Here is a 19,764-nt window from a genome sequence, read left to right on the forward strand (position 1 = left end):
AATACAGCAGGGTGTCAGCTGTAAGATACAGCTGACATCCAGGGATGATGGCACCGAGCCGGTGGCATCAATTTGTCGTAAGTATACGACAATTTGCGGGAAGCACTGGCTTTCCATGACAAATGTCTGGAAGGGGTTAAAGGGAATGTAACGCTTTTTCAGTTAAACCGTTAGTATACAAGTGATTACACATTGTTTTAATTTTTTCACAAGTCAGGAAATATTATAAATTAGATTCTAATTTATAACATTTCCATGTGCTGGTCACTAGAGGGAGCAATTCCCAAAATTGCAGCATTGGCAATGTGGTAAAGCAACCTCAATGCTTTATGCTGCAAATTTGGGGTAGAAACACTCGCTCTAGTGTGCTCACACAATGCCCCCTCCCTTATCCTGGCTAGTGCCAGGAGAAGGAGGGGGTTGAATCTTCAAACCTCCTACACTGTGTTCCGCCATTTTCTGAGCGAATGCACAGTGTAGGAGGATTAGATACAGTGGTAATCAGACAGTATAACACAAACATACACGAATGTAAAATACACATTAAATACACAAACATAACTTACCTGCCGCCTCCGCTCCTATTCCTTGCGTCTTCACTGCCTTGAACATATGGCCGGAATCCGCGACCGGAAGTCGTCACCTTACTGTCCGGCCGCGGCTTCCGGTCTACATGAAATTGGCGCCGGATTTCGCTCTTCCAAAGACCTTCCTTTTGGTCTGTGTGGGAGCGGCGCATGCGCCGTTCCCACATAGACGGCGTACGCTATAGTGAATGGAACGGCTACCGGGGCTAGTGGGACAAAAAAAAAGCGAAAATCCCTCTTTTTCCCTGATCAGTCCTTTATTATTAAAATAAATAAACGATACTATAATAAGTCTATATAATAGTATAATATAATAATTGGTATCGCCGGCCTGAACTACAGAAGTATTTTGTTATTTATCCCGCGCAGTGAACGCCGTAAAAGAAAATAATAAACCATACCAGAATCACAATTTTTTTTGGTCACTTCACCTCCCAAAAAATGGAATAAAGAGATCAAAAAGTCGCATGTACCCAAAAATCGTACTTATCGCAACTACAGTTTGTTACGCAAAAAACAAGCCCTCACACTGCTTTCTTGATGGGAAAATAAAAAAGTTATGGCTCTAAGAATATGGCAACACCAAAAGTAAATAATTTTTTAGAAAAAGTATTATGTTGTGCAAACGCCATAAGACATAAAAAAAGATAAACATATGGTATCGACATAATCGTATCGACCCGCACAATAAAGTGAATGTCATTTATAGTGCCCGGTGAACGCTGTAAAAAAAAAAATTAAAAAACAGCAATTCTACTATTAAAAATGGAATAAAAACTGCTCAAAAAGTCGTATGCACAAAACTAGAATGAATTCCTCGATCAGTCCCGACACTTCGGTAACGTTTGTGTGGGACTTAATCGCTGCACAGGGTGATCTCGCAAGATCACGCTACTGCTGTTATTCATAGCGTGATCTCGCGAGATCACGCTGTGCAGCGATTAAGTCCCACGCAAACTTTACCGAAGTGTTGGGAGTGTGAATAGACTTCGCATCCTGGCTGGAGGTGATGTCTATCCACTGTCAAGACACTTCAGTAAAGTTAATGTGGGTAATATGTGACAGCACAGCGTGATCTCTCTAGATCACGCTGTGCGGAGTACAAATGGAAATGAATGGAGAGAAGTGTATGATGCTGATTGGTCAGCGTCCTACACTCCGCTTCACAACGCCCACTTAGTCAAAATTTTAAAACCGCCCAGTTGGGCATTAAGAAAGTAATTAAAATTATTTTTCAAAATAACAGCAAACACTGCTAGATTTATGCTGTTATCTACATTACAGCTCTGATCACATTATGTAGGAGATAGGGCACTTATAATTTGGTGACAGAGACTCTTTAAAAATGTGAGAAATTGCTGCTAAAGTTCGGATCCTTGTGAAAAAAAATAAATGATGCCAACATATAGTAGACATATGGGAAATGTGAACTAGTAACTATTTTGTGTGGAATTACTAACGGTCTTACAAGCAGATGCATTTAAAATCATAAAAATGCCATTTTTTTCCCCCACAATTTAGCTGTTTTTCACAAATAAACACTTATTTATATTGCCCAAATTTTACCACTAACATAAAGTCCAATGTGTCCTGATAAAACAATCTCAGAATCGCTTGGATAGGTATAATCATATCCGAGTTATTACCAAATAAAGTGACACATGTCAGATTTGAAAAATGGGCTCTGAGCCTTAGGCTATGTTCACACTGCTTATTTTCAGCGATTTTTTTTCGGGGCCGTAAACGCCCCGAAAAACTGCTACGGAGGCTGAACGCCTCAAAACATCTGCCCATTGATTTCAATGGGAAAAACGGCGATCCGTTCCCACGGGGCTTTTTTTACACGGCCGGCTTTAAAAACGGCGCGTAAGAAAACGCCCTATAAAAAAAAAAAGTACATGTCCCTTCTTGAGCCGTTTTTGGAGCTGTTTTTTTCATTGACTCAATAGAAAAACTGCTCCAAAAATGGCTGCAAAAAACACAAGTTGCTTAAAACGGCTGAAAATCAGGGGCTTAAAACTGCTGTTTTTGGTTTGCCGTGTGAACATAGCCTCAAGGCCAAAACTAGGCTGCGTCCTTAAGGGGTTAAGGACGTGGAAGATGTAGCTCCACTCAACGTGGTCAAATGCCTTCACCAGAAACCAGACCAGATCTGCCCACGTTATCCGGTCTGCGTTATATTTTCTAGCATATTATTATATGCTGTAGTCCTATTGGGCATAAAGGCTGTTTTGATCCGGATGAACAATGTTGTGTATACCGTTTTAGAAAGTCTTTTAGCCTAGAATCTCATTCCTGATGATTTCTTAATCTTGATTTTTCTCTTCTTCCTACAGATATCCTTTGAGTTTCGGTCCTTGCTGCATTCCCAGCTGGCCACTGTCTTCTTTGATGAGGTAGTGAAGCAGATGGTTGCAGCTTTTGAGAGACGGGCAGGGAAGACCTTTGGTCCTGAAACATCAATTCCACGTGAACTGATGTTTCATGAAATCCACCAGACGTGATGCCCTAAAATCAGCTGTACTGTCAGGGAGAGTCGCGACGTAACATCAGCGCAAGCCAACCCAAAGTTCACCCAATGGATATGGAACAGAAGTCTCAAACTTTGTGCACTCATTGGGACTTAGGAGCTCAGAACCACATCTAGGTTTTTTTTCTGTTTTTTTGTTTTTTTTAAAAACAAATATTTATTTAATTTCACATCTGATTGTGCTGAGAAATATATTGTATAAGTTATCAATCGTGTCGGTTGGAGGTGGAGAGACGCTGGCGCTGCACTGTAGCAGGACCAGCACCACCTGGGGCTGAGATGTTTTTAACTGTGTGTTATCCTATTTTTGTTTTAAGATCTCAGTTATGAAGAGATGTGTGCTGTATCCCACTGTGCTCCTTTATAGGGAAGGGACTTATCTTATTCCTGCAATAGTGGCATCACTGACTAAATCTAGGGCTGTATTCCGAAGTCCTCGTCGTAAGTCCCTCGTGTATTACAGTAAGGCACTGCAGGTTTCGCTCTCATGTATACCTTTTTGTTTGTTGCTTATTTGTCTTGTTCGCTGATCTCCTGGAACTTCTTGACACGTGATCATTTCCATGCATTGTGCCCAATAATTTGTGATCCTGCATGCATTCTGGGGGTTTCCCATTGATAACATGACATGATGGTATATTAACCTTTTTGGATGACGGTATCTGATTCGGCTGGGTTAACCTGGCCAGCAGTGGAGTCTAACCATAGCCGGAGTGGAGAAAGTCACACTGACCGTCATGCTTTTTAAGCATTCGGTTCTATGCAAAGTTGTATGCGTTGTAATAGCAGGGTAAACCATTACAGGGGACTCAACAGCCTATGTGCCAAATGACACACTGGAGCGCTATTATATATATTTCTATATAGGACTGGTTAAGAGAAAGGCAAGATAATACAGGAATCGAAAGTGCCACGGCAGCTGTCATCGTCCTCAATGCCGATACACTATTTGCATTAGGGGTTTAAAATTTTGCTTTGATGCACTGAGATTAGTATTTGGTATTCTTTACCAGTGAAATGTTAGGTGTGCGTGCGTATTATATAGTAGAATATATATATATATATATATATATAAAATCTCTGCAATGCATGTTTCGCATGGGAAAGGCGGAAGAAAAATGAAACTCGGGTCTCAAAAGCACAAAGAGATGGAAATCTGATTCTGGTGCAAGAGTTTACAAAAAGTGCGATACTGCCCACCTATCCCACTGCTGCTGCTGTACAAGCCAGGAGCGCACACAATGGCGAAGTCTTCTAGAAAAAAAAAAACCATTTAGGCTTTGTCCACACGTAACGGACTCGCTGCAGAATTACGCAGAAATTCCACTGTGAAAAAAAACCGCATAGTTTCCTGTGTTTTTTACTGCAGAAAATGTTGTGTATTTTGCTGCGTTGTTCATAATGCCCGGGGATGGTGATATTTCCCCCGAAAAATGCAGCAATGCAGTCTACTTTCCGCAGCAGGAATTGACATGCTGCGGTACGAAAAATACGCACCGCAGGTCAATTTATGGTCGGAGATTTTACACAGCGTGTGGATGAGATTTGTTGAATCTCATCCGCTTTGCTGCTGTATTCTGCTGCGTGCAACTCCGGACAGAAAGTACGCAGCAATTCTGTTGCATGTGAACAAGCCCTGAGGGTTTCAGAGCGTTTATTGAACACATTTTTTGCTGTTTGTTATGATTCTCTGTTGTTTTTTTTCCTAGGTGCAAAAGACAGGGACCACTTGTCTTTGTTTATTAGTTATTGCTTGATTTACTGGGACCTCAAGTATAGAAAGCCACGTCATCTCTTTATGAAACATGCGGTCTTCACCTCCCACCTATACCCTGTGTTATTATTGCTGTTCACGTTCTTTACTGACTGACAAATTACAAGACAGGGACAAGCGTAAGTGAAATGGATATGTGCGTGTACACACACACACACACACCCCTCAATCTTTAATCGAGTATGGTCTTATGTTATGGACAAACCTAGGTTATGCCATAGTAATAGTTCTCACCGGCCCTCTAATAGCTTAATGTTTGACAACTGAATTATCGTTGCCCACACCATGTACACTCTTAGCAGTCCTACAAACTGCACCATATTGCAATCCCCCCCCCCCTTAAACAATTAGGATATGTGCACACACACTAATTACGTCCGTAATTGACGGACGTATTTCGGCCGCAAGTACCGGACCGAACACAGTGCGGGGAGCCGGGCTCCTAGCATCATACTTATGTACGATGCTAGGAGTCCCTGCGCCTCTGCAGGACAACTGTCCCGTACTGTAATCATGTTTTCAGTACGGGACAGTAGTTCCACGGAGAGGCAGGGACTCCTAGCATCGTACATAAGTATGATTCTAGGATCCCGGCTCCCTGCACTGTGTTCGGTCCGGTACTTGCGGCCGCAATACGTCCGTCAATTACGGACGTAATTAGTGTGTGTGCACATACCGGTCTAGTGCACTTTAGGGTAAGTAGTCCATGAGCCCCTCCCCCACACTTACATATATTGCTTGTTGCTATATCCTTATGTTTGGTTCACCAGGAGTAGTCCTTCTGTTCAGGCATCTCCCTCCCTTCCTCCAGCGATGGCAGTAGCTGTTAATATGTTGCGGACTCTCGCAGGAGTTAGCAGTAAATATGCCAAAAACCTTTTTGCTGTATTCCCGTTCATAATGATTTAGTCTGCAAAATGTCTACTGATGCTGTGTTTATAAGATGGGTCTACTATAAAGGGAAATACAATGTTTTACAGAAATGTTCATTTGACTTTAATTTTTTTTTTGTGTTTTCTTCAGAGTATACATAAATAAAATCACATTTATTATTTCGGTAATTAAAGGGGTATACCAGCCAAAACCACTTAACTGGATAGGTGAAAAATGTTAGGGGGGGTGAGGCTCACCCACACATCATTAGAACAGGGAGACTCGGTAACCCCCCCCCCCCCCCCCCCCCCCCCGAATATGGCTAAGTGGCAACTTCCATAGAATTTGAATAGATCCAGTGGCCAGAACACTTTATTTTTTCACTGGAATACACCTTTAGGGCTTGTCCACATGTAACGGAATTGCTGCAGATTTCTACAGCAATTCTACAGAAACTAGCAGGAATTGCGCTATGGGAAAAAACGCACCATTTCCTGCAGTTTTTACTGCAGACAATGGTGCGGATTTTGCTGCGTTTTTCTCAATGCTGGGAAATGGTGACATGACCTGAAAAACGCAGCGATTCAGTCCACTTTCCGGAGCAGGAATGCTTTTTAAAGTATGAAAAATACGCACCGCAGGTGAATTTCTGCTTGGAAATTTTATACAGCGTGTGGATGAGATTTGTTAAATCTCACCCACTTTGCTGCTACCGTATTCTACTGCGTATTTTCCTTCCGCAATTCCGGACGGAAAATACGCAGCAATTCAGTGGTGTGGATAAGCCCTTACTCTAACATCACAATTGGATTTTTTTTTTGTCAGTTTTTGGGCCAAAGTCAGAGTGGATCCAAAAAGAAGTAAAAGTAGGAACAAAAGACTGATGCTTCTTCTCTTGTTTTTATCCACCTCTCTGTTTGGCTCAAAAAAACTGCCACAAAACATCATGTGTAATTTCAGCTTTGGGTTGCCTTATGAAGACAACTTTTGTCTATATGCTCTATTAGAACATATCGACGTCATCGAGGTGGAGTCCCCCGCTCTCAACAAGCCGTTCCCATTCTGATGTGCACGAGCTGTCATCGTATTACAAGGATGGCCTTTCGTCTGAATAGTCACCATGTAATACGACATTTCTCCTGCAGCTGCTTTCCCTGAGAATCAGGCGATCGCGCCAGGGGCTGCATTCTGAAAGGGGTTTTCCATTCACATTCAATGGGTCAGAGAAAAGTGGTGACGGCTGCAGAGCTGGTTCTTTAATATGTGGGGTCCAGGCAGTCATACCCCCACGGCTCAGAAAGATGTCATAACCTAGCTATATACCATTAGTTTATGTTTTGGGAAAACATTTTAAAATGTATGGAACATACCTCCATTAAAGTGGTTCTCTGCTTTGGACAAATCGATTTCTTTTTAATAGCTAATTACAAGGAACCCCCAGAGATCAGCTGTAATCTGTGGGAAAATCTGGTATCAAGTGTTCAATTCCCCAGGCAATGCCAAAACAGGGCATTACAAAGTACCCATTGAAGTCAATAAACTGTCAATGTAATGCGCAGACACATTAGGTCCAGCAAGACACTCTTTGGTAACTGCCTTGGTCATAAATAATGTTTCTGAACAAGGGACCCACTCTGTCAACCCAGAATTCTGTAATAGGATATTTTGGTATCAAACATAAATGTTTGTTAAAATTCAAAATTTTTATTGTAATGTTCAGAAAATATGCAATGCAAACAGTCCTTGTAAAAAAGGAAGAGACTAGTAAAGTAAACATAGAAATAGACCCCTTTAAAAAAAAAAAAAAAAAAGCACTGCAGTAGGCGAGTGCCCAATGATGCTATATTCAGTGTGACATATTAGAGGCCTATGATGAAGGTGAGCAAAATCCCACACGGGACATCATAAAGGAATAAAATAGAAAAAAGTGATTACAAAGGTTCGCTCACTGCGTTTCCACGTATTAAGTAATGCAGGTGCTCGAAAATACTCCAAAAAGAAGAATCCTGAATCGACAGCAGGTATACAAGACAATGGAGGAGCACAAAAAAAATGCTGTATCCAGCACTCTGGTAAAAAATAAAAAAATAAAAAATCGGCTTTATTTGGTCATCTAAAAAAAACTGTTCACCAAACAATGTTACTTCGTGCAGTCACAGCAGGAATTGTAGGATTGGGGTCTTCTATTGGGAAGTGATGTGTATTCTTGCTGCGGTTAATAAAAACTGAGACGATATAAAAATTAATTTGGACAGATTCATAGCTCAATCCCTTAATAAAAAAAAAATTGCTGCCAATTTTGTGCAAGATTTTCTGGTAACACAAGTCCAAAACTCAGCATCCCCTGAAACAGAAGGGTGATACTGAGGGATGGAGGCCAAGTAGCCTCGTGTGGAAAATCTTAACAGTGGTCTCCATTATTGACACCTGCCACCCACTGGCGTAGCTATAGGGGTCGCAATTGCGACCAGGCCCCGAAGCCAGGGTGGCCCACAGCCCCCCGCACCACATCAATAAAAAGTTACTATAGTAACTCGGGCTGCGGGCCCCTATTACTATAGTAACAGACTGTACTTCCCTTCCTGGTTCTGGATCGCAGCGGAGGTCCCACGATGTAGCAGGCTTAGGGGGCCCATGAGACAAGATCACAGATTGTCTGCTGGGCCCTGTATCTAAGCCAATCACATGGTAGGCTTAGATACATGGCCCATGTGTGATCCTGTCTGCTGGGCCCTGTATATAAGCCAATCACATGGTAGGCTTAGATACATGGCCCATGCGTGATCTTGTCTGCTGGGCCCTGTATATAAGCCTACCACACTGTAGGTTTAGATACAGGGCCCCAGCACACAGTAATCTTATACTGTATAAGATTACTGTCTGCTGGACCCTGTATCTAAGCCTACGTTGTGGTAGGCTTAGATACAGGGTCCCACAGACAGTATCACACATGTGTTACTAATCGTTTTTCTTGTGTGTTTTCTTACAGGTTCGGTCGTTGGACTACAGCGGATTCCAGGACTACTTCGATGACGGCTTTTTTTTTATTATCAATAAAATGGTAAATGAGGGTTGTGTGGGTTTTTTTTTTATTTCAGAATAAATATTTTATTATGTCTGTGTTTTTTTTTAAACTATATTACTACCGCCTTAGTAATGGCCGCTGGCTGATTGACAGTATCCATTGCTAAGGCGAGGCTTAGTGTTAGCCGATGCAGAGGCGAACACTAACCCCCTTTATTACCCCGGTACCCACCGCCACCAGGGGTGCTGGGAAGAGCCGAGTACCATCCAGTACCTGACCATCTGTAGTGATGGTCGGCCACTGGGGTGGCCGCAGGCTGGTATTATCAGGAGGGGAAAGGCCAAAAACAGTGGCCCTTCCCACCCTGGTGATGCTAGGCTGCTGCTGCTTTACTGTATCTGGCTGGTTATGAAAAATGGGGGGGACCCCATGTCATTTTAAATAAAATAAAAAATTATTGGAAAGAACGATGTGGGGTCCCCCCAATTTTCATAACCAGCCAGATACAACACAGCAGCAGGCAGCATTACCAGGGTGGGAAGGGCCACTGTTTTTGGCCTTCCCCAGCCTAATACTACCAGCCTGCGGCCACCCCGGTGCCTGCCCGTCACTACAGATGGACGGGTACTGGTTCGTACCCGGCTCTTCCCAGCATCCCTGGTGGCGGTGGGTACCGGGGTAATAATGGGGGTCAGTGTTGGCCTCTGCACCTGCTAACATTAAGCCCCGCCTTAGTAATGGGGGTTGTGAATCAGCCAGCAGCCATTACTAAGGCGGTGACAATAAAGTTTAAAAAGACACAAGCACATAGAAAAAATATTTTATTGAAATAAAAAAACAACCCTCAATAACCATTTTATAAAAAAAATGGCGTCATTGAAGTCCTCAAATCCGAAGTCCAACAACCGAACCTGTAAAAAAACACAAACACAAAAATAATCAGCAACACATAAAGCAAAATTATTATTCTTACCTTTCCTGGGTCCAGCGCTGGAGCCGCAATGTCAGCGAGCTGAGCCCTGTATCTAATCCAATCATGTGTGATACTGTCTGCTCAGCCACTGTATCTAATCCTATCCATAGTTTATAGGGTCGTAGTGCTATAGATATGCTATGCTGTCTCCTATACACACTTGTTTTTTTGGGCGGACACATATGCATTGGGGCTATTTCCCCTGACATTTTAAGCCCTGAGGGTATGTTCACACGGCAGCGTCCGTTACGGCTGAGATTACGGAGCTGTTTTCAGGAGAAAACAGCACCGTAATTTCAGCCGTAAAGGCATGTGCAGGCGTCTTTCGCTGCGTCCATTACGGACATAATTGGAGCTGTTTTTCCATGGAGTCCATAGAAAACGGCTCCATTTACGTCTGAAGAAGTGACAGGCACTTCTTTGATGCGGGCGTCTTTTTTACGCGCTGCCTTTTGACAGCGGCGCGTAAAAAAAATGACCGTCGGCACAGAACATCGTAAGACCCATTCTAATGAATGGGCAGATGTTTGCCGACGCTTTTGAGCCGCATTTTCGGACGTAATTCAATGCTAAAACACCCGAATTACGTCCCTAAATAGGGTGTGTGAACCCAGCCTTAGTGACGCCCCGGCTGCTAGTGCTGCATTGTTGGGTCACTTAGGAGACCCAGCGATGCAGCTGAAAGCTGCGGACTGTCGGCCATGAGAAGTTTGTGGGGGTGGGGCCCAATAAGAACTTTTGCATCGGGGCCCATGAGCCTTTAGCTACGCCCCTTCTGCCAACTACCCTTGCTAAGGGATTTACAGCATATTTTCCATTTTTGGAGTGATCGAGTAGAGTGAACGTCCTCCTATTTTAACATAAATGGGACTTTGGTATCCTAAAGGTGTTTGATAACCCCATGTAGTATAGATCAGAATCCAACTCCCATCGGAGAATGTTTCTTTGTAGGGGCTATGAGCGAGTGCAAAAATGAATAAATTTGGTTCGTTCGAAAGAACTCAGATGAAGCAGAATTGTGATTTGATAGTGGACACCGACACGAGCTGTTTATTAATGAGGAAGTCATCTAACCTAAAATGATTTGTGGAATGCCACCATAAAATAAAATCACTTGTCGGGAGGCCCGGTGGAAGTAGGATTGGAAATGGGGCAGCTAGTGAGATAGGGGATTGCAAGTTATATTTGAACCAAACTTCTCTCAAGAGGACTAATGAGCGATTTGGGCAGAAAATGGAATTACATTGGTATGTCGGACTCTCATCCACATCAAGGAAGCTACCAGGTAAGGAGACACCTGATCGGATTCTAAGTTGACCATGGTGAGAAATCATATGGTGCATTAACTAGTTTGAGCTGTGCTATTCTTGCTGCTCTATAGTATTTTTTTATTTTTTTTCATATTCAAAATTTTTATTGGTTTTAATACAAACCGATACAAACACAGTTGGGGAAAATCTCAAATGTAATAAATCCAGGATAATTACATATAGTTTTGTAAGGGATTAGGTAAGGAGGCAATGGTTTAGTGAGGGGGGGGGGGGGGACTAGAAGAGCATCTGCAAAGAGACTAGTTTTGTGTCTGTTGGGTTATTTCTTATGAAAACCGCTAGAGGCTCCATTGTTAGCGTGATGAGAGATGGCGAGAAAGGGCACCCGGACACCTCGGTAAATAGACAACCAGTAGTACAAGTTTTAAACAAACCATAGATCAAGAATAACACCTCTAGAGATTGTGTAGGGGCCAGAAAAAACTATTTGTGGTAATAAAGCAAACAGGTAGGTCCAGGAAATGCTATCGAAAGCTTTATCAATGTCCAGAGCTAAAACAGTTTGTGGGTTGGAAGTGTTGTTAACCCAATGCATTATAATATATGGTCAGGAGCTTGCCGCCAGGTATGAAGCCAACCTGGTCTTTGTGTACTGGCAATAGTGTCACAGTACAGAAATACCAATCTCATACGCTCTCCAAATCTTGTTTATGCACTTGTCCAATGGACCCAGGGAAGTCTGGCGCCAGTAGTCACAGAATAAACGTTCATAAAAGTGAGTCCCTCATTCACACTTGTGGATTTGATCAGTATTTTGCATCCGGGTTTTTTTAAGCCAAAATTAGGAGTGGGTAAATATTTTTCCATTATATTTTTTCTGTATTTAGAACCCATTCTAGGTTTTGGTTTTAAAAATAGATGCCAAATACTGATCAAATACGTAAGTGTGAATAAGGCCTTTGGTCCTGCCGACTATCCATTTTAATTACTCCTGTAAAAACGGGTGACAGTGGGATAAAGGTAACACTGATCAAAGGCAAATAACACATGTATTACACAGTTCCTGCAGAGAGGGTATAGACTATACTTAGATCTCAAGAATGTCTGTACTAAAAGGACAAACTGTACAGAAATACGATATCAGGCAGCAGCTAAGACCATCCTTTACTGTGTTGCAATCTTCTCCCTGCTTCATACTGAACTAAGATGGCTAAAAAGTTATTCCAGTGATACCAGAAAAATGTCATGTGTATATCCAGTACAGGTTTATGTAATTAATTCTTCACATATTACTTTGCCCCTTTCCCCTTTAGCAATCTCCACATCTGAAACAAGTATGACTAATAGGAAGAGCCTACCATTAGAGGGACGATAACTTCCTCCATCTGCTATATTTCCTATTATCTACTCACAGTAGAATGCATGTCTTGGCACAATTTCTTCAGTAATGCAGTAGATTTTATGAGATTTGCTGGGGAAAAAAAAAGTAACCCTCTGATCGTGGTAATCTCACAAATGTACTGATGGCGGCTTAGGCTTGTTGTTGCCTTTAAACCGAAGACATATTACAAAGACGTTATCCCTAAGGCTCCATGCACACGACCATAGACTTTATCCGTAATTACGGACCCATTTTTTTCTATAGCCGACAAACAACTTTATATTTACAGGAAGATGTCCGTGCTGTAGAAACCTTCCTTAAAAAATAGGACATGTCCTATTTTTTTAATTTTACAGAATGTGCTCCCATACTTTATAATGAGAGCACGGCCAGCAAATGCACGTTTGCGTGCATGGGGACCTAAGGCCGGGTTCCCACGAGTCGGATACTCTGTGTAAAAAAAATAGGCAGCGTGTCCGACCTAGAACATGATCTGAAAAATCGCACCACATTGCGGTGCGGTTTTTCAAATGGAATTTTGGCTGCGGTAGAAAGTGCTCATACTTACCCCCTCCATCTTCTCTGCACGTAGTCCGGCCTCCTACGATGACATTGCAGGCCATGTGACGCTGCAGCCGGTGATTGGCTGCAGCCGTCACATGGGATGAAACGAGATCTTCTATATATTTTCAAAAGTTTGTTTGTTTGAAGCCCAATTTTTCATTGGTTTAAAATCAAGGAATAGCCATTTTTGATTGGACATTGAACAAAGTTTGCCTCCTTTTGCGATTTTTGATTAAATGGCAGGAATACACCTTCAAAGTCCCTGTTTTTCCCATGGGCAAGTATATGTTGCTTACTCCAGAGTCGGCACTGGAAAGAATCCCTACATCTTGGCACCGGATCAAAAGACAAAAAACATTGTTTACAAGAAAGCGTTGGAATAGAAACATGCAGTCCTAAATCAACACTATATAAATAAATCTGTAATGAATATATTGCTTCTTTTCAGTTCTTTTATGCTTCCAATACCATTATTTACACACTCTAGCAATTAAATTCATATCGAGAGGTAGCAATTAAAGAGACTCTGTCACCACATTATAAGTGCCCTGTCTCCTACATAAGGAGATGGGCGCTGTAATGTAGGTGACAGTAATGCTTTTTTAAAAAAAAAAAACTATCTATTTTCACAACGTTAGGAGCTATTTTGGTTTATGCTAATGAGCTTTCTTAATGCCCAAGTGGGCGTTGTACAGAGGAGTGCATGACGCTGACCAATCGGCATCATGCACTCCTCTCCATTCATTTACACTGCAGATAGCGATATAGTTATATCACTATGTGCAGCCTCATACACAAGCCCTAAAATTACTAGTGTCCTGATAATGAATACACATGAAATCCAGCCTGGACGTCATGTGTACTCAGAATCCTGACACTTCTGAATCTTTTTTTGTGAGATTCCGGCAAGTGAAACCAAATCTCGTTTACCTTCGTGATCTCGCGAGATTTGGTTTCACTTGCCGGAATCTCACAAAAAAAGAGTCAGAAGTGTCAGGATTCTGAGTACACATGACGTCCAGGCTGGATGGTCATGTGTATTCATTATCAGGACACTGTAGTAATGTTAGGGCTTGTGTATGTAGCTGCACATAGTGATATAACTATATCGCTAGTGCAGTGTAAATTAATGGAGAGGAGTGCATGATGCCGATTGGTCAGCGTCATACACTCCTCTGTACAACGCCCACTTGGTCAAAAGTAAAAGTACGCCCACTTGGGCATTAAGAAAGCTCATTAGCATAAACCAAAATCGCTCCTAACGTTGTGAAAAAAGATCGTTTTTTTTAATAAAAAGCACTGCTGTCACCTACATTACAGCGCCGATCTCCTTATGTAGGAGATAGGGCACTTATAATGTGGTGACAGAGCCTCTTTAAATTCATACTGAGAGGTATTTAAATGATGAGCTTTTACTCTATCTATACCGTGTCAACCTGCCGAGCAACGCTGGATATAACAGCTAGTTTGTTATAGAGGGAACCTATCAGATTTTAGGACACTAAACCACCACCATGTCGTTATACTGCAGGGGTATAACATCCTAAAACTTGCCTCTCAAAACTATTCGTTTTAGCATTTTGTCTAAAAAAAAACAGAATACACCGTGCGCCATATGTAAATTACCAGAGAAGAGTCTTGTGATGAGTCCAACAGCATCCATCACATGCTCAGTGCTCAGATGAATCCGAGGCCACTACACCTGGACTCCTCTCAGGACTCCCTGGTAATTTACATGAAACACACGCTGTATTGTAACTTCTTTTTAACCCCTTAACGACCAAGGACGAAAATGTACGTCATGGTCGGCTGCTAGTTCCCGCACCATGACGTACATTTTCGTCCGCATTTCAAACTGTCACTCTGTGTAAACACAGAGTGACAGACCCGCGCTGACAGTTGTCCCCGACAGCTGAGACATCAGCCTCGCCGGACAGCGGACCATCGCCGCTGATTTCGGCAGTTAACCCCTTAAGTGCGGCGACGGATTGCCGTCGCCGCATTTAAGTGGTTTGAAGCACATTGGCAGCCCCCACGAAGTGATCGTGGGGGCTACCGATGCTTGTCACGGCAATCGGAGGTCAGATAATGACCTCCGGGTTGCCATGCACGGAAGCCTCGGAGGAACAGCCTCCGGCCGTTCCTCCTCTGCTTCCTGTCAGTGTGACAGTCACGTCACAATGACAGTTAGAGTACATTACACTACGTGTGTAGTGTAATGTACTCCAGCAGCGATCAAAGCTGCAAGACTAAGTGTCCCCTAGTGGGACAAGTTAAAAAAGTAAAAAAAAGTAATAAAAATGTTTTAAAAAAAGTGTAAAAATAAAAGTTATAAATTCTATAAACACAATATGCTTTTTTTCCTATAATAAGACTTTTATTATAGAAAAAAAATGAACACGTTAAAAAAGTACACATATCTGGTATCACCGCGTTCGTAACGAACCCAACTATAAAACTATAATGTTATTTTTCCCGCACGATGAACACCCCAAAAAAAATCAATAAAAAACTACGACAGAATCGCAATTTTTTGGGTCACCACCGCTCCCTAAATAAAGAATAAAAAGTGATCAAAAAGTCGCATGTACCCGAAAATAGTACCAATAAAAACTTCTATCCGTCCCGCAAAAAACAAGCCCTTACACAGCTTTTTTGACTAAAAAATTAAAAAATTATGGCTCTCAGAATATGGTGACACAGAATTTTTTTTTTTTATAAATAAGTCATTTTATTGCGCAAACGCTAAAAAAAAGGACCAAACCTATATACATATGGTATCGCCGTAATCGTACCAATCCGCAGAATAAATTAAAAATGTCATTTATAGCGTACGGTGAGCGCCGCAAAAAAAAAAACCAAAAAAACGGTGTCAGAATTCCTGTTTTTTGCTCAGGATTGCAAAAAAATTGAATAAAAAGTGATAAAAAAAAAAAGCATGTACCCCAAAATGGTACCAATGAAAACGACAGATTGTCCCGCAACAAATAAGCCTTCACACCACTCTATTGATGGAAAAATAAAAAAGTTATGGCTCTTGGAAAGCGGGGAGTGAAAATCTAAAATATGAAAGCAAAAAATGGATCAGTCCTGAAAGGGTTAATTCATTTCTAATGAAAAAACGTATGACAACATGTGGGGTATTTCCGTACTCGGGAGAAATTGCTTTATAAAAAATGGTTGTTTTTTTCCTCCTTTATCCCTTGTGAAAATGAGAAAATGCAACATTTTAGTGGAAAAAATTTTGATATTAATTTTCGCGCCCTAATTCTAATAAACTCTGCAAAAGACCCGTGGGGTCTAAATGCTCACTATACCCCTAGAAAAATTCCTTGAAGGTTTTTCCAAAATGGGGTCACTTTTGGGGGGTTTCCACTGTTTTGGTCCCTCCAGTGCATTGCAAATGCGACATGGCACCGAAAACCATTCCAGCAAAATCATAAATCCAAATGGCGCTCCTTCCCTTCTGAGCCCTGCTGTGGGTCCAAACAGCAGTTTATTACCACATATGGGGTATTGTCGTAATCGGGAGACATTGCTTTACAAATGTTGGGGTGCATTTTCTTCGTTATTCCTTGTAAATAATAAAAATTTCTATGTTTCAGAAAAAAAGTACATTTTAATTCTTACAGACTAATTTCAATATATTTAGCGAAAAACCTGTGTGGTCAAAATGCTAACTATACCCCTAGATAAATACCTTAAGGGGTCTAGTTTTCGAAATGGAGTCGTTTATGGGGAGTTTCTATCATTCTGGCAGCTCAAAGCCTCTCCAAATGTACATTGGGGCCTAAAACATTTTCAAGCAAAATATGAGTCCTGAAAGCCTCCGGGTGTTCCCTTCCTTTGGGGCCCTGCCGTGTGTCCAAACAACGCATTAGGGCCACAATGTGGGTATTTTTGAAAACAGGAGAAAGAGGGTGATAGATTTTGGGGTGTGTTTCTTCATTTTCATGGTCGCTTTACAAAGAAATCGGTCTTCAAACAAATACTTTTATGAAAAAAGTGAAATTATTATTTTTTTCACCTGATATGCATTAAATTTAGCAAAGAACTGTGGGGTCAAAATAATTACTATACCCCTAAATAAATACCTTATGGGGTCTAGTTTTCTAAATGGGGCGTTTATGGGGAGTTTCTATCGTTCTGGCAGCTCAAAGCCTCTCCAAATGTACAGTGGGGCCTAAAACATTTTCAAGCAAAATATGAGTCCTGAAAGCCTCCGGGTGCTCCCTTCATTTTGGGTCCTGCCGTGTGTCCAGGCAGCGCATTAGGGTCACAATGGGGGCATTTTTGAAAACAGGAGAGAGAGGGTGATAGATTTTGTGGTGTGTTTCTTCATTCTCATGGTCGCTTTACAAAGAAATTGGTCTTCAAACTGATACTTTTATGAAAAAAAGTGAAATTTTTTTTTTTTCACCTGCTATGTATTAAATTTAGCAAAAAACTGTGGGGTCAAAATACTTACTATACCCTTAGGTAAATACCTTAAGGGGTCTAGTTTTCTAAATGGGGTCATTTGTGGGGGTTTCCATCACTCTGAGACCTATGAGCCTCTGAAAACCTGGCTTGGTGCCGGAAAACAAAATGTACTTCAAAATTTATAAAATTATTATTCAATTTGTAAGTCCTCTAAATTGCTGAAAATTTATTTTATTTTTTCAAAAGTGCTGCCAAAATGGAGTAAAGAGATAGAAATATATATTTAATTAAAAAAATTGTACAGTATGTGTGTACATATGTGACATATTGCAGTTAAAAATAGGGGAAAATGGTAATTTTTACAAAATTTCTTCCATTTTTCTATTTTTTAATTAATTTCCGCAAATCGTATCAGTCTACTTTTACCACTAAAATAAAGTACAACATGTGACGAAAAAACAATGTCAGAATTACTTGGATATTCAAAACTTTCACAGAGTTATTCTCTGATAAAGTCAGACATACCAGATTTAACAAATCTGGCTTGGTCATTAAGGTACAAACATGCCCGGTCATTAAGGGGTTAAGCAAAATGCTTAAAACTGACAGTTTTGAGGGGGCATGTTTATACTGCTGGGGTTTAGCATCTTAAACAACATGCTGGTGCCCTAAAATCTAGTAACATGTTCCCTTTAAACCTCATTTACTTTCCTGGAACAGTCGAAGGGTATGTTCACACGGCAGCGTCCATTACGGCTGAAATCACGGAGCTGTTTTCAGGAGAAAACAGCTCCTGAATTTCAGACGTAATGGCATGTTGCCGGCGTTTTTCGCTGCGTCCATTACGGACGTAATTGGAGCTGTTTCTATGGTGCCAATGGAAAACGCCTCCAATTACGTCCCAAGAAGTGACAGGCACTTCTTTGACGCGTGCGTCTTTTTTATGCGCCGTCTTTTGACAGCGGCGCGTAAAAAAAATGACCGTCGGCACAGAACATCGTAAAGCCCATTCAAATGAATGGGCAGATGTTTGCCGGCGCATTGGAGCCGTATTTTCGGATGTAATTCGAGGATAAAACGCCCGAATTATGTCCGTAAATAGGGTGTGTGAACCCAGCCTTACTGCTGTGGATTTTCCGCCCGCAAAACCAGACCTAAAATCCACTAAGGCCTTATTCACACGTCCGTGTTACGCGCGTTAAAACAACGGACGTCACACGGAGCTATGCAATTCAATGCGGCCATTCAGACATTGTGTTTTACACTCAGCGTGTGTCCGCTGCGTGAAACCCACTGCATGTCCTATTGTGCGTTTTTTGCGCATCACGCACCCATTGAAGTCAATGGCTGCGTGAAAATCACAGACAGCACACAACGCACATCCGTGTGCTGTCCGTGATTCACGCAACAGTTGCTAAAGAAATAAAGAGAAAAAGAAAAACACCATCAGTTTTTTTTGCGGATGTAAAAAATGTGTGACATACTGATGACACGCGGAACGCACAATGCGCACAAATCTTTGTGTTTTTTACGCGTGCAAAACAGACACACTCGTGTGAATAAGGCCTTAGACAGGGACCCAACGGGCCAGATACCCTGCTTAAAAGTAGGCAGCGTATCCAACCTTGAAACCACAGGGAATTCTGCCTGAAAAACCACACCAAATTGTGCAGATTTTCGGGAAACCAGTGGTTGAAATTTTTTTTAATACTTACTCCTGGGCTATTGTCATAGCGACGCGTCCATCTGTTCTCCGTGCAGAGCAACCTCCTCGGATGACACAGCAGTCTGTTATTGGCTGCAACAGTCACATGGGATAAAACGGTATCCCAGGAGGCCGGCCCGGATGGAGGACAGAGGAATGCGTCTCTATGATGGGGTAAGTATGACAGTTTTTTTTTTCTGATTTGCAATTTGCTGTGGGTTTTACCTCCCAATTGAATTCAACGGGGAAAACCTGCAACAAAAGAGCAACGAATCTGCAGCATAAATAGACATGTGCGCAGAGGTCAATTTAGGTCAGTTTTCGCGGATTTATTCTGTAGCATGTGCATGAGATTTGTTCAAATCTCATCCACTCTGTTGCTACTGTAGATGCTGCGGAATTTCCACACAGAATTCATTTACGGAAATTACGCTATGTGGGAACATAGCCTAACACTACCTTTACACGTAGTAGAATTGCTGTGGATTTTCCATCCAGATTTGAGGGCGGAAAATCTGCAGCGTATTACAGTAGTAGCAAGCGGGTGAGATTTTAACAAATCTCGTTTGATTTTTTAATTTTCTGCTTGGAAATTGACCTGGGGTACAGATTTTTAAATCTGCAGCATGTCAATTTCTGCTGTGGAATGGTTGTGTATT

At 41.7% G+C, this 19,764-nt stretch overlaps 1 protein-coding gene across 1 annotated transcript in view; it reads left to right on the plus strand.

Moving 5' to 3' along the window:
• Positions 1 to 3,287, plus strand: part of LOC142742427 (coenzyme Q-binding protein COQ10 homolog A, mitochondrial) — a 29,312-nt gene extending 26,025 nt beyond the window's left edge. Inside the window, exon 5 of the mRNA XM_075852154.1 lies at positions 2,924 to 3,287. Coding sequence (XP_075708269.1) covers positions 2,924 to 3,091 — 168 coding nt within the window. The 3' untranslated portion in view covers positions 3,092 to 3,287. The remainder of the gene's footprint in view (positions 1 to 2,923) is intronic.
• Positions 3,288 to 19,764: the final 16,477 nt, after the last annotated feature.

This window comes from Rhinoderma darwinii, chromosome 2, assembly GCF_050947455.1.
Source record: "Rhinoderma darwinii isolate aRhiDar2 chromosome 2, aRhiDar2.hap1, whole genome shotgun sequence".
Taxonomy (NCBI): domain Eukaryota; kingdom Metazoa; phylum Chordata; class Amphibia; order Anura; family Rhinodermatidae; genus Rhinoderma; species Rhinoderma darwinii.